At 39.9% G+C, this 14,926-nt stretch overlaps 1 protein-coding gene across 1 annotated transcript; it reads left to right on the top strand.

Moving 5' to 3' along the window:
• The first annotated feature begins 6,330 nt into the window (after positions 1 to 6,330).
• On the top strand, positions 6,331 to 9,602 carry LOC120226922 (melanoma-associated antigen B10-like). Its single transcript, XM_039225095.1, has 2 exons — positions 6,331 to 6,388; positions 8,324 to 9,602. Exon 2 carries the CDS (start codon positions 8,382 to 8,384, stop codon positions 9,426 to 9,428), a length of 1,047 nt encoding a protein of 348 aa, XP_039081026.1. The 5' UTR covers positions 6,331 to 6,388; positions 8,324 to 8,381; the 3' UTR covers positions 9,429 to 9,602.
• The last annotated feature ends 5,324 nt before the right edge of the window (positions 9,603 to 14,926 follow it).

Below are 14,926 nucleotides of genomic sequence, written 5' to 3'. Positions count from 1 at the left end.
ATATTGGGTTGTTTTCTTATTATTGATGTGTTGTTGTTTTGTTTTTGTTTCATTATTTTTAGAGAGAGAGAGAGCATGAGTAGAGGAGAGGGGCAGAGGGAGAGAGAGAGAGAGAGAGAGAGAGTCTTAAGCAGGCTCCACGCTCAGTGCAGAACCCTGGGATCATGACCTAAACGTAAATCAAGAGTCAGACACTCAACCGACTGAGCCACCCAGGCATCCCTTACTACTGAGTTTTGAAAGTTCTTTATACATGTGGTATACAAGTCTTTTACCACACGTATGTTTTGGAAATATTTTATTCCACTCTATTAGTTGTCTTTTCATTCTCTTAGCACTGTCTTTTGAATAGCATATGTTTTTTTTTTTTTTTTTTTTTTTTTTTTTTTTTTATTTTTTATTTATTTCTAGGAGAGAGAGAGAGACAGCGTGAGCAGGGGAGGGTCAGAGAGAGAGGGAGACACAGAATCCGAAACAGGCTCCAGGCTCTGAGCTGGCAGTCAGCACAGAGCCTGATGCGGGGCTCGAACCCACGAACCGCGAGATCATGACCTAAGTGAAAGTCGGACGCTTAACCGACTAAGCCACTCAGGCGCCCCGAATAGCATATGTTTTTAATCTTAGTGAAATTCAGTTTATCAATTTGTTCTTTTTTGAATTGTCCTTTTGGAGTTGTTGCTAAGAAATCTTTGTCTAGCATGAGAACCCAAAGATTTTCTCCTTTTTGCCTCTAGCAATTGTATAATTTTGGATTTTACATTTACATCTGTGATGGTTTTTCTGTTAATTTTTTTACATAGTGAAAGGAATGGATCAAAGTTGGTGTATATGTGTGTGCGTGTGTGTGTATATGTGTGTTTCCAATTGTTTCAGTATCATTTTAAAAAAAAAAACTTTTTTTCACTCAAGTGCCTATGGACCACTGTTGATAATCAGGTGCTCTTATATATTAAGGTCTATTGCTGGTCTTTTTATTCTGCTCCATTGATCTATTTGTCTATATTTTTAAAAATGTCACTGTCTGGATTATTGTAGTTTATACTAAGTCTTGAAATCAGGTAGTGTTAGTCCTCCATATTTCTTTTTCTTTTTCAAAATTATTTTGGCTATTATTGGTCCACTGTATTTCCATATAAATTTTACAATGTATAAATTTCTTTTCAAAAAGTCCTGTTGGGATTTTAATGGGAATTTTACTAAACCCATAGATCATTTTAGGGAGAACTGACAACTAATGCATCTTACTTTCCAATCTCTAACTCTTACTTCATTTGTTTCATTTTATGTGCTGGCAGGTACCTGTATTACAATGTGGAATAAAAATAGTGATAGTAGGTATTCTTATCTAATTCCCAATTTCCATTCTTTCTCCACTAAATATGGTGCTTGATATAGGGTTTGTTTGTTTGTTTGTTTTGTGGCTAGCCATTATCTACTTTGATAACATCTTTTGTTTTATCATGCATTAATACTGATTTTTATAGAGCAGACGTTTGCCATCTTGGATATTTTTCTCATTTAATTTGTCAATGTGGTATGTCTGTCCTGTACTTAATTTCTTCCTCAGATCCATTATTTATACTCTCTCCTTGCTCTGCTCTCTAGTGTTCAGGAGATAACTCCTGAAGGGTCAAATTCCTAGGTTCTCCAATATTTGGCTATTCTTATTGTTCAGGCAACAAGGACACCAACAGATTATTGCCCAAGAGGGCAGGAATAGCCATGATTTTTCTCCTTCTGCCTCTGCATCAGGTGGCTTCTCCTTCAATGGCTATTTCTTCTCCATGGCTCTAGCTCCCATCATATTGGTTAACTGTGGTTTTAGATTCTGCTGACTCAAATTCCCAATCTCTAGTAATACTACCCACTTCTTCTCTTTGTCCCTGTACACTAGAGATTAGAGTGACTTCCTCAAGTTGCTAAATATTGGTTTGCCTGACTCTACTTGGTTTGGTTCTCCATCATATAAATAATTATTTGCATTAAGTTCTGTCTGAGTTCTAGAATTAGAGTAATTTTTGTTTTCCTCAATAATCTCTGACAGTTGCACTTATCTAGTTATATTATTTGATTTTCTAGTTGTGAATCCCCCTTTTCATTCCTAGGAAAAACTCAACTCAGTCACAAGCAATCAAATGAGTTCAAGTCCCTTATATCACATATAACCAAAACGAAAAAAGCAAAAACACCCCTGGGACTCTGATACTTCCTCTAAATCATTCTGTTTCTCTCCCCTTCTTCACATCCTTATCAAAAATAATTTTCTGCACTTACTAATATTTGTTTGTGTCTGTGTGTATTCAAAAAATTCTAAGAAGATAAGGAATATAAGAACATATTCATTCAGCTTATAAAAAATTCCAGCACTACACATAAAACTCTATAGAATTATTTGTGGGAAACAGCCCAAGGGTACTTAAAAGGATATTTATAGTCTTAAGTAGATTTATTAAGAAAATAGCACAGCCACTATGGAAAACAGTATGGAGATTACTGGAAAAATTCAAAATAGAACTACCATATGGTCCAGCAATTCCACTTCGGGGTATATATTGTAAGAAAACACAAAAATAACTCAAAAAATATAGATGCCCTATGTTCACTGCAGCATCATTTACAATAGGCAACATACAGAAACAACCTAAGTGTCCTTTAGTGGATGAAGGAACAAAGACGTGATATACACATACACATACCCACACACAAACATGTATATACACATTCACAGTAGAATATTATTCAGCCATAAGAATGAATAAAATCTTGCCATTTGCAACAACATAGATGGACCTTGAGGACATTACACTAAGTGAAATAAGTCAGAGAAAGACAAATAGTATATGGTCTCATTTATATGTGGAATCTAAAAAAAAAAAAAAAAAAGAGTTCATAAATACAGAGAACTGACTAGTGGTTGCCAGAAGCAGGGGTGGAGGGTGAGTGAAATGGGCAAAGGTCAAAAGGTACAAATCTCTAGTTATAAAATAAGTAAGTCTTGAGGATGTAATGTACACCATGGTGACTGTAGTTAATAATACTGTACTGTATATTTGAAAGTTGCTAAGCGGATAGGTCTTTTTTATTCAGATATTTTTAAACTTTATTTATTTTGATAGAGTGAGAGTAGAGAGAGAATCCTAAGCAGGCTTCATGCCATCAGCATTGAGCCTGATGTAGGGCTCAATCTCACCAGCATCAGATCATGACCTGAGCCCAAATCAAGAGTTGGACCTTAACCAACTGAGCCACCTAGGTGCCCCCTAAGAGGATAGATCTTAAGAGTTCTCATCACAAGAAAAAAAAAGATTGTAACTATGTGTAGTGATGGATGTTAATTAGACTTACTGTGGTGATCATTTCACAATATATACAACTATCAAACCATTATGTTGTACACCTAAAACTAATATAATGTTGTATATTAATTATATCTCAATAAAAAATAAAGTCCATTAAAAAGAAAAAAGAAGTATGGAGACCATAAGAACAAGAAATGGGAAAAAAGTGAAAAATAATTAAAATAATATCTAGAAATAAAAATACAGTCATTGAAATTAAAATCCCAGTAGACAAAAAATGGAAATATTTATAACATGCAAAAATTTCAAGAAACTAGAGAAATACCAAAGAAATAGAATGTAGAAAATAATAAAGTGCAGAAATGATGAATTAGAAGACAATAGAGCTAACTAACAAAACCTGTTCTTTGAAAAGACTATATAACTGACAGTTTTATAAGTATCATCACTTAACAAAAAAATAGAAGTAAGTGATATTAGTTAAATAATATTGTACAAAATATGGGTGCAAAAGGAATTTAAATATTTTAAGAGAACACTATAAATATCATTACCAAATGGTGTGAACAAGGACACATTTTTGCATTAAAATATATTTCATCTAATAAACTCAGAGAAAATGATAGAAACACAAAATTAACATTGTGTAACCCTTAATTAATTAATGGATAAATATGGTAATCTTAAAAGATTGCAAATGTCAATGCAAATAGTGACAGACATTAGGTTCCTTGCAATAAAAATTGACAATGTCACCATGAATGTCTTTTCAAACAAAAAAAAAAAGGCAGTAAAAAGTTACACTTAATCTGGTGAAACTTCTACTGATTTAAAGAAATACAGAGGGAGAAGGATACCAGTGTTGTGGTTAGCAAAAATCCATGTCATATGAAACTGGACAAACACGAGGTTTTTTTTTTTCAACAAAAAATGGCAAGGAAAATAGGTAATGTACATATGTGTGGAGGGGTGTCAGATCTATAAAGTAATGGGCATAAAAAGCAAGGACATTGAACAGACTTTATTTGACCCAAATTAAATAAAAACATTAAAAGAATGTCAGCCAGTTAAATTGGAAAAATAACTGGGTATTTAACTACATTAATCTTTTAAGGTAGGATATGTGTAATTGAACATTTGTTTCACAAAGGAAACTTATGTTTTAGAAATAGATACTTAAATATTTAAAGATGAAATGGCATGATATCTAGGACTTATTTCTTATTATTTCAGTGGCAGAGATGGGGGTAGATATGGGTATAAATGTAAACAGGTAGGCCATGTGTTGATGGTTGTTAATTCTGATGTCAGGTGTATCAGTTTTATTATGCTATTCTCTGTCCTGCGGTGTATGGATGAAAATGTCTACAATAAATAGAATATATATGCAGCCACTAAATTTGAAACCCCAAATGATAATAGAATATTATTCATAAAAAATATTAATTACTCAAGAGGTTCAAACAAATAGAAAACTGTTACTGAGAAATACAAAGGAAACCATACTCAAAGCTTCAGTCACCTTCAAATGTTTCAGGACAAGGGCAGTCAGAGACCAGTTTTACCAAATAAGCAAAAAATTAATGGCCATCTCATCTCAAGCACATCCAACGCATCCCAAAATGGGGAATTTTCCAACTTATTTTCCTAGTCTAGCTCTCTTCGATAAGAAAACCAGCTGAGGATACTGAAAACAGAACACTTGAGCCAAGCTCACTCACCTAGAAGCAAAGATCCTAAATAAACTCATAGAAGTTTAAATATAGCAGTGAATGAAAAGAAAAAATAAAGAAGCTGACTCCAAGAAATGTAATGATGCTATAACATTTGAAAAAACTGCCTAAAATATTACACTAACAGATAAGATTTAAAAAGGCATTTGATCATGTACTGAAGATCAGAAAAAACTTATGAAAAAAATTCAACGTGAATGCATGATAATACCATTTAGCAAACTAACATTAGAAGAGAATTGCCATTTCCTCAAAGCTTTAGGAAACAAACTTAAATGTGAAATGTCTGCAGCATTACCGTCAATGTACAAACAGCACATAGCAGTATGCTACCAACTCTAACTGTTCAAAACTGGATCAGAATGCATAACCCGAGGATAAGCATACACAAATAAATACTGGGAATACTAAAAAGGAATAGAAATTATTTGCTGTAAATATGAGCATCATTTCGAAAATCCAAAGCAAAAGGCTATAGATTATTTAAGTAAATGCATGACTACAAAAAACTGGTGTGTAGATATCTACAGTAAAATCGGGAGCCTTGCCATATGAATCAATAATTGTTAGAACATGTATATATGTATTAAAAACGAGAATCAAAATTAAAATGAATTTCACTACACTGTTCAGTGTTAGATAAGATCAAAATACCCGGGTCTCACAAAATTATATAGATCTGCCTCTTGCCTATAGGAAGTAGATCTTTTCGAACAGAAGTTCCCAAAAATCTGTTTGACTAGTGAAGAGATCCCATCGTCACTATGCATTTTCTCTGACACCTCAGAACCTGTTCTGGCCCTCCCTACCTGTGCTGCAGCTTCTCCGTCTCACACCGCGCCTGGGACTCAGACTGCCATCTGCACGACAGAGACTGCCATCTGCAAGGGTGTTAAGTTGAAAAACTGTCCAGAGTTTACGGGAGTGGGAAAGGGGGGGAGGGGGAGAGGCTGGGGAGGGGAGGGGTGGCGGAGGGGAAGGGTGTGGGGAAGGGTGTGGGGGAGGGGGAGGGTGGGGGAAGAGAAAGGTGAGGGACGAGGTCGGGGGAAGAATGGGGTGGTGAAGAGGGGGTTATTTCCCACGGAGGCTTTAGTCAATGCACCAGAAGCCAAAATGAGGACCTACTTTGATAAGACTGAGTACTACTCATGCTATAACTGAGGGGGCACCACAGAGTCAACTCTTAATCGCCCAACTTCTGCAGTCCCCCCTTGTGAGGCCCCAAGCAGTCAGGAGGAGCCGGATGCACATACTGACTTCCGTTTTTGGGGTCCATCGGGGGAGAGCGCCTGTTGTGAGGGGGTCGCGTCGTCGGATTAGCGGATAAGCAGAGGGAGGAATCCAAACTCAACCACGGTAAGATAAGAATATTAAGTAAGGTTTGAGGGGACGCCCCCCCTCCTGCCACCGGCCCTACAGAGTTAAGACTCCACAGTCAGTCCTGCCTTTGCAGTTAGCCCAAGATGGTTCCATGCAGGGATTACCCGATGTACGGCTCGGTGAATTCTCGTTCGGAGAACTCAGAGAAATAATAGCACTGGACCAGGGTGTTAGTGTCAGAGGAGTAAGCGGAGAATCTGGAGTGAACTCAGTAGAACTTCCCCTCCCCCATAACAGAGGCATCCCCGCTGAGCCGTGCCCCTGCTGTCAGCCTTAGGAGACCCCAAGTGGTGAGGATATTTGACTCCCGTATGTGCGCCTCAGGCCACCAGAGGATGGAGTCCCAGGCTCTGTCTGGAGTTGAAGAAGAATGCCCGTATTTATGTTCTAAGAGAAAGCGGAGCTCTAAAGAGCCTCACCGCCGCTATGTGCCCTTGGAGGCTCCTGGTGGCCGTCATAAGGCTCGAGTGTCCCCTCGCTTCACCTTTTGGTTAGCGGGAAGAGGTGTGCATAAGAGCGTTCGTCTAAGGTTATTCGATTCAGATTAGCAGAGGGAGTCCTAGAGGTGATTTTGAGTGAAGTTCAGAACCTTGAACAAAGACTGAGAGGAATTTCTTCCTCAAGACAAAAGGGGTCCCAAAGAATACTTCCCCTCTATAAGCCCTGATGGATCCTCAGGGTTGCGAGGCTAAAATGTCTCTTTATTTATCCTCACTGGTTCCAGGGAGACAAGAGCTGTATTAGACGGAGATAACTCAGTCACTTCAAGAGGTCAAAAGTGAGGGGCCCCTGGGTGGCTTAGTCGGTTAAGCGTCCGACTTTCGTTTAGGTCATGATCTCACGGTTCATGGGTTCGAGCCCCGCTTCGGGCTCTGTGCTGACTGCCAGCTTAGGGCCTGGAGCCTGTTTCAGAGTCTGTGTCTCCCTCTCTCTCTGACCCTTTCCTGCTCACGCTGTCTCTCTCTCGCGCCTTGAAATAAATAAAACATTTTAAAATTTTTTTTAAAAAAAGTGAGAACAGAGGGAGATGCAAAGTCAGGACCGTCCTCTGTGATCAGCCCTGGAAAATCTGGGGGCATCTATCATTTTGAGTCTCCTCCCATTCCTGCTGCTCACTCCTGCACTGCATATTCCAGGATAGCAGGTGGATGACAGCCTTGGTCTGATTATTATAGCCCTCAAGTCTGCAGAAGGGAGGATACCTCGCAGTCAGGGGGAGGAGCCATAGCAAGGAACCTGAGCATTGAGCAGACCACTCATCACCGGACCAAGGCCTTTCACAGAGCCCTCCATGTGATATCATTCCTTGAAAGGGTCCCTGGGGAAGATACCTTAGACTGAGTCCTACTCAAACTCCTCAAATTTTTCAAAAATGTGAGATTCTTGCTCTGGAGGATAGGTCTAAGGTCAGCCAAGAGAGCAGTTCTAGGCCCTGCAAGAAGCCAAGGTGAGGATCTAAATGAGAATTGAGAACCATAATTATCCCAGGATGGAGAAGGTCCCACATAGCTTTGCCATTGCTGTCATCTTAGGGCAGCGTTGGGCAGATGTGCTCAAATGTGGTTCTCCTTTAGTTCCTCCTCCAAGATGTCATTTGTGATGAGGGCTTTGGAATGAGGAGTCATGATCAAATCAGTTAAGCAGAGGACCACAGGTCCTATTGGAAATCAATGTAATGGTGTTGAATGTGAATGTAAACACCCCTAATCCACAACAGGGAAGGCCCCATAGACCCTGGACCTGCCAAACCCCTATCAGCTCCAGTAGACTCAGGTAGGGCTCCAAGAAGAGGAGCCTTGTGGGATCCTAGAGCAGTGCCCTCAAGAAACCTGGAGAAATGACTATTAACAAAGCCCAAGTTGGTATCTCCCTGCCAAAGGATATCACACTATTTAATCCTTTTTTCTATAGGTCACTGAATCATCTATACTCTTTTCCACATTCCTGCCTACTGTCCCTGATCAGAATCATGCCTCGGGGCCAGAAGAGTAAGCTTCGTGCCCGTGAAAAACGCCGCCAGGCTCGAGAAGGGTCAGAGCGTCTGGTGGCTGCTCAGGCCACTCACCCAGAGGAAGGAAAGTCTCTCTCTTCCCCATCTTCTCATTTCAAAGATGCTCCCCAGAGCCCCCCTGCCATGGGAACACCCAGGAATCCTCAAGTTCCTGGGAGAGTCAGCCCCACCAGCACTACTGCTGCAGCTGCTTCAAACACAAGATTTAATGAAGGTGCCAACAATCAAGTGGAGGAAAAGCCAAATGTCTCAAAAGCTGGAGGTACCACTGACGAATGGCACAGAGACCCTATAGAGAAGAAAGTTGCTATGCTGGTATACTACCTGCTGTACAAGTATCAAGTGAAAGAGCCTATTACTAAGTCAGATATGCTGAGAAATGTAATCCAGATTTATAAGAATCACTTCCAAGAGATCCTAAGAAAAGCCTCTGAGCACTTGGAGCTGGTCTTTGGCCTTGATGTGAAGGAAGTGGATCCCCACAGAAACACCTACGTCCTTATCAACAAGCTGGAACCGAGCTGTGATGCAAGAGAGAATGATCATGGAGGTGTGCCCAAGACAGGCCTGTTGATGACTGTCCTGGGTGTGATCTTCACGAAAGGCAACCGTGCCACCAAGGAGGAAATCTGGGAAGTGCTGAATATGATGGGGTTATATGATGGAAAGAAGAATTTCATCTATGGGGATCCCACGAAGCTCATCACCAAAGATTGGGTGAAAGAAAAGTACCTGGAGTACCGCCAGGTGCCCGGCAGCGACCCTCCAAGCTATGAATTCCTGTGGGGCCCCCGAGCCCACGCCGAGACCAGCAAGATGAAAGTCCTGGAGTTTGTGGCCAAGATACATGATACCGTCCCCACTGCCTTCCCAGGCTGGTATGAAGAGGCTTTGAGAGATGAAGAAGAGCGAGCCCGAGCCAGAGTTCTAGCCAAGGCTGGTACCGCTGCCACGGCCAGTGCACATGGCAGGGCCAAGCCCAGCAGCTTTTCCTGCCCCAAGTGAAGGCTAAGGAAGGTTATTTACTATCTGTTTGGAGAACAGCTAATGTTCTCATTAGTGGAAAGTCAGGGTGGGGCTGGAGACCAGAGAATATATTAACATGTTTGTGTTCTATGTAGTAACCTGGATATTTGTCTAAATGTTGCTCCTTCTAACAGAAGGTTTAACTAGCTTCAGAGTATATGAGTTTGTGAATGATATAAGCCACTCATTTACTGATGTTTATGAGTTTTATGAGTAAGAGTTTTACAATTTTATAGAATAAATTGGGAAATTTTCCATTTTATTAAGTTATTGAAACACAACATCATAGCATTTCCATGAAAGAACTCAGCAGTAAAATGCTGGGATGAAGAAATAGAGAAAGCAAAAGAAGATGAATCTTTTACATTTCCTTTATTGCTGTTTGGTCTGATCTCTCACATATATATATATGAGACAAATAGATGTGTTTTGTTTATTCAACAATGTAGAATTAATTATAGCATAATAAATTAGACCTCTTGCACACTGTCTCATTTATTTCTCAAACATTCCTCGGGCATCTACTCTTTGGGAGTCTGTGCTAGTGCTGGGAGTGTCAGGATAATCAACACCCACTGTGCCCATAGAATTTTAGAGTGCAGAAATAGCTGTCAAGTAGAGCAGAGGATGGGATACACCCACTGGCCTCAGGGCACTTACACTTGACTTCTCACATCCTCCCACGTGGAGGATCCACTCAAGTGTAAGTGCCCTGAGGCCAGTGGGTTTGGGGCCTTGGGCAACTGCAAGTCCTTTGGTGTGAGTCAGTTTTACATGAAGCTTGGGCAGTGGGTCAGATGAGTCTGTGGGAGTGGTAGGCAGGGGACAGACTCTCAGAAATTGTGTCCAGAGTTAAAAGATGTAAAGCCTGGAATGGAAAACTATTTTTAGCAGCTACTTTAAGATCATGAATTAGCTTAACGGAGGATCGTGGGGGAGAAGAAGGGGGGAAATAGTGGGGAAGAGGGAGGGCGGCAAACCATGAGATACTCTTGAATGCTGAGAACAAACTGAGGACTGGTGGGGGTGGGGGGAGGGGATGGGGGGTGATGGGCATGGAGGAAGGCACTTGTGGGGATGAGCACTGGGTGTTATACGGAAACCAACTTGACAAACTATTTAAAAAAAAAAGAAAAAGAAAAGATCATGATTTAACCAGAGAGAAATCTCCTTCTGGGACAAGAATGTAAGGTGCATCCTTCTCCATGGTTCTTTTCCCAGTGCAATTGAACACAACACACAAATTGTGCTTTTAGCACATCATCCACAGGGAGTTTCTGAGAGATAGAAATGACACACAACCTGGGTATGCTCGGAAACCACTGTGCTAGCAATCTTTGCTCTGGCCTTGAATAGAGACCACCCACTACATTCAAGTTCATTTTTTTAAGTTTTGTGTAATTTGGCAAACTCCAAGTGAGGGCTAGATTTTGAATGGAACTGAAATAAATGAAAAGAAGTGGTTTGGATGGAAGGACAGTTGGAGGGAGTTGGTTCTTGATGCAAAGGACCCTTAAGTTCCACCTAAATGGGGAAGACTCTCCCTAACATGCAATAAATAACATATCCTGAAAAGCATGCATAGTAAGTAATTTAGTTTTACTTGCTATGCATCATGGTGGCTGATTTGTTGTGCTGTCTCATAGGGTGTTGTATATTCTCTGATACTCTTGGATTAAAAAAAGAATCACAGAGCAGATTTTAATGAAGTCAGGTCAAAACAGTAATTATCAAAACTACAAATTATTAAAAATGGAATACATGCAGACATGTGCCAAGTGCTTTCATACATCATACACATCCCAGGGTTCTACAGAGCCAGGCCTCTCTAGCTCATTCCACAGAAAAGCCTTACGGAGTTTTGCAATTTTCCTGACTTCGCCTGGCTCATAAATGTCAGAAGTGGGACTAGACTTCTAGTCTGACTTCATTTAAGGTCCCTCACTGTTCCACTCCTTCTTGAAAAAAGCAAATGCTTTGTCTCTTAATTCATTTCCACTCTCACTACTCCACAAGGTCTCTCAGGAAATTGAAATAAAGGACCCCGTTGCCGATGTATGAAGCCTAGGTGTAATAAAAAAAAAAAAAAAGAAAAGAAAGAAAGAAAGAAAGAAAATGGGAATTAAAAACAGTTTCAGGAGAGGCTGTGGGCTTAATTTACCTAGGCTTCCCCTGCTTGTACCCCCAGGGTTCCTTGAGAGCTGACTCCACCCAGGTCCTAGCACTTGGGACCAGTTCCAGAGTTTCTGAATTACACCATTCTTTCCCTGGGCCTTCCCAGTATGTCCTCATGTCAAAATCTGTATCCTGACCAGCTGTCCAACTTCCTTTCATTAAGGCCACACTCTGTTCCCAGTGAAACAAGAAAGCCCAGAATCACGTGCCTTTCCCCTAACTTAGAGCATTCCAAACCCCTGAAGTTGTCCCCTGTCTGTCCCATCCCTGAAAACCCTCTGAGATAACAGGAATCCCATGCACTTGGTTGTTTATTTTGTCAGTGAAGTTTAGACTGCACATCTGCTCTGGGTGCTTCTCTAAGTTTTTTCCAAATTAGCTTGTGAGCAGTCTGATTTGGCACAGGATCTACTGATTCTTGAAACATAACCCTGAAGTGATGGAATAATTTTTTTATTTTTTTACGTTTATTTATTTATTTAGTTTTGAGACAGACAAAGACAACGTGACCAGGGGAGGGGCAGAGAGAATCTTATGCAGGCTCTGTGGTGTCAGCACAGAACCTGATGCTGGACTCAAACCCATGAAACTGCAAGATCATGACCTGAGCCAAAACCAAGAGTCAGATGCCCTACCAAATGAACCACCCAGGTAACCCTAGAGAAGAGATGAGATTAGTAAGACAAAAGAACTTAATCTGATAAATATGTGAGACTGGCCAGTGAATCCATATACTTAACTGAGTGGTCAGGAACCAAAGCCTCCCTCCTAAGTGGTAGATGAGAAAGGCCTGAAGAAATCACTATATAACATAGAAACCATTGGCAGAGGCTGGATTCCTAAAAACCCAGGTGTCCTTCCAGGGGGGATGTAGTAATTTTCTCTTGCCAACAAACAAATTGCCATAAATTAAGGCACTTAAAACAACACACATTTATTACCTCACATTTCTGTAAGTAATAAATAGGACTTGGTTGTGCTGTTTTCTTTGTTCAGGGTTACACAAAGCCCAAATCAAGCTGTCAGTCTGAGTTCTTATTGGGAGATACTGCGAAGAATCTCATTACACACTTGCATAGGTTGCTTTCAGAATCCAGTTTTATGAGGAATTCAGTTCCTTGTAACGGTAAGACCTAGGCCCGGTTTCCTTGCTGACTGTTAGCTGGAGCTACCATAGCTCCTCAAGGCCTCCCTCCACTCCTTGCAAATGGGCCCCTATTTCAGAAACAGCACGTTGACTCTGTCTCATGTGGAAACTCTCCTACTCCCACTGTGCTGCATATCTCTTCTGCCTCTGGCCAAACAAAAGTCCTCTGCTTATAAGGGCTCATGTCATTAGATTGAGCCCACTCAGGTAATACAGTATAACCCCCCTCTTTGAAGGTCCATTCCTTAATTTTAATGACATATGCTGCAAAGTGCCTTTGAATATGTAACATCACATACTCACAAGTTTCAAGGATAAAGGTATGGGCATCTTTGTGGAATAATTATTCAGTCCATCACCAAGACAAAATATCTCCCTGGCAGACACACTAGTTTTTATAAGAAAAGAAAAAAAACTTCACGAGCATACTCCTGACTCTTGTCTCTTTCTGCCTCAGAGGAAAATCCCAATTTTTCACTGTGCTTGAAGATACCTGAACAAGTGTTCAGCCACATTTTTCAGGTAGTGGATAGCAGAGACTCAAAAGTTAGAAGTTTTTCATGCAGCAAAAGGAAGCAGAAAATTCTTAGTGTATTGAGATTATAACATTACTATAATCTGTGGTCAGTGTAGGGGCTATACAGTGAAAAAGGGTGACATCTGCCAGCTGACATTATTTCCAGTGTCTGTTAGAAAAAATGGTGTGATCCTGTGTTTGAAAACAATGGTCACACATGGGCACTAGAAAAAGTTGTTGAACTGCAATGAAATTTGATCTCAGAAATCCTCCAGGAATAAAGAGGGGTAATGCCATAGCAAATTGCAATAGTGCTATTTTCTGAGAACCTATTATGTAACAGTTAATGAGAAGGTCTGCAGATGCTCAGTTACTTCATGTCTTGTTCTCTATCCTTGGAGGCTACTTGCCAGTCTACTAGAAGATAGGAAGGGTCAAGTGACTATCTGTGACACTGAAATAGAGCAGAAGCATGCCTCTCACCTCCAGACAAAGGTATTTGAGAACTAGTATGCCACCTGCATGCTTTTTGTTTCATTGAGCAGCAAACATACAGAGCCTGTGTTGACCTGTGGAAGTTTATGTTGGGCTTGCCCGACAATGGAGACACCCTGCCAATGCTCATCAAATATTATGTACCTAAGAAATAAAATGTTTCATGTGAAGCAATTCTAAATCACATTTTCCCATTATACCTCATAAATACTTTATCTGAATAATACACAGACACTATTTCTGCTCTCTTATTAAAATATTTTAATTACAAAGAAAATAGGGCATATATCTTGTTGCCAAAAAATTCTAATAATAGGGAGAGATTATAATTCTACTTCCTTACTATGTTCCTCCAAATTTTATCCCATCTCAGAGGTAACTGCTTTAAAAAACCTTGTGTGTAGTATTTTAAGATTTATTCCAGGCTTATTTTTACATACATGTGTTAGAAAAATACACTGGGAGTTTTAAAAAATACATGTATCACAGTGTACATATCATTTTCTTCTTGCCCATGTCACTGAATAAAATAAATGCAGAATCTTTCCACGATAACACAAATAGATCCACTTCACACTGTTAACTACTCCCTAGAATTCTAAAATGTGTATGTACCATAATTAATTTAACCATTCTCTGCCTGATGGACACACAAGTTGTTTCTCATGTGTTGCTAAGATTAAGAGAATTGATATCAACATCATTGAACATCAATTACAGGGCAAATGTGGATGTTTTCTTATGGAGAGATGTAGACCAGTGCAATTAAAGTGGAAAGAATCTAATGACAGTAAGTTTTTACAAATATTGTTGATATTCTGTTCTTATAAAGCTATACCAAATTACTTTTCATATATTTATGTATGTGAATAAATTGGGCTCTCATTGACATTTTACTTTATCCATTTTTAAATTCCAGTCAACTTTTGATCAAAAAAATATTATGTCACTGCTAGTTTAATTTGTATTTCCCTATTTTATAAACAGATTAAGCAGAAAATTAATTTAATCATTTACCCATAAAAGCAGGATTTCTGCAGTGTAGATTTAGTACTAGGATTCTTCTGGGTGCATAGTTTAAAATTCTATGTCCAGAAGATTTTCCCCTTTCCTGTGAGAACCTAGGATTTGTCAGAATGACCA

This window comes from Hyaena hyaena, unplaced genomic scaffold (assembly GCF_003009895.1).
Source record: "Hyaena hyaena isolate Hyena2069 unplaced genomic scaffold, ASM300989v1 scaffold_1903, whole genome shotgun sequence".
Taxonomy (NCBI): domain Eukaryota; kingdom Metazoa; phylum Chordata; class Mammalia; order Carnivora; family Hyaenidae; genus Hyaena; species Hyaena hyaena.
Note: the sequence above shows the minus strand (reverse complement) of the source record. Positions and strands in the feature narration are given on the sequence as shown.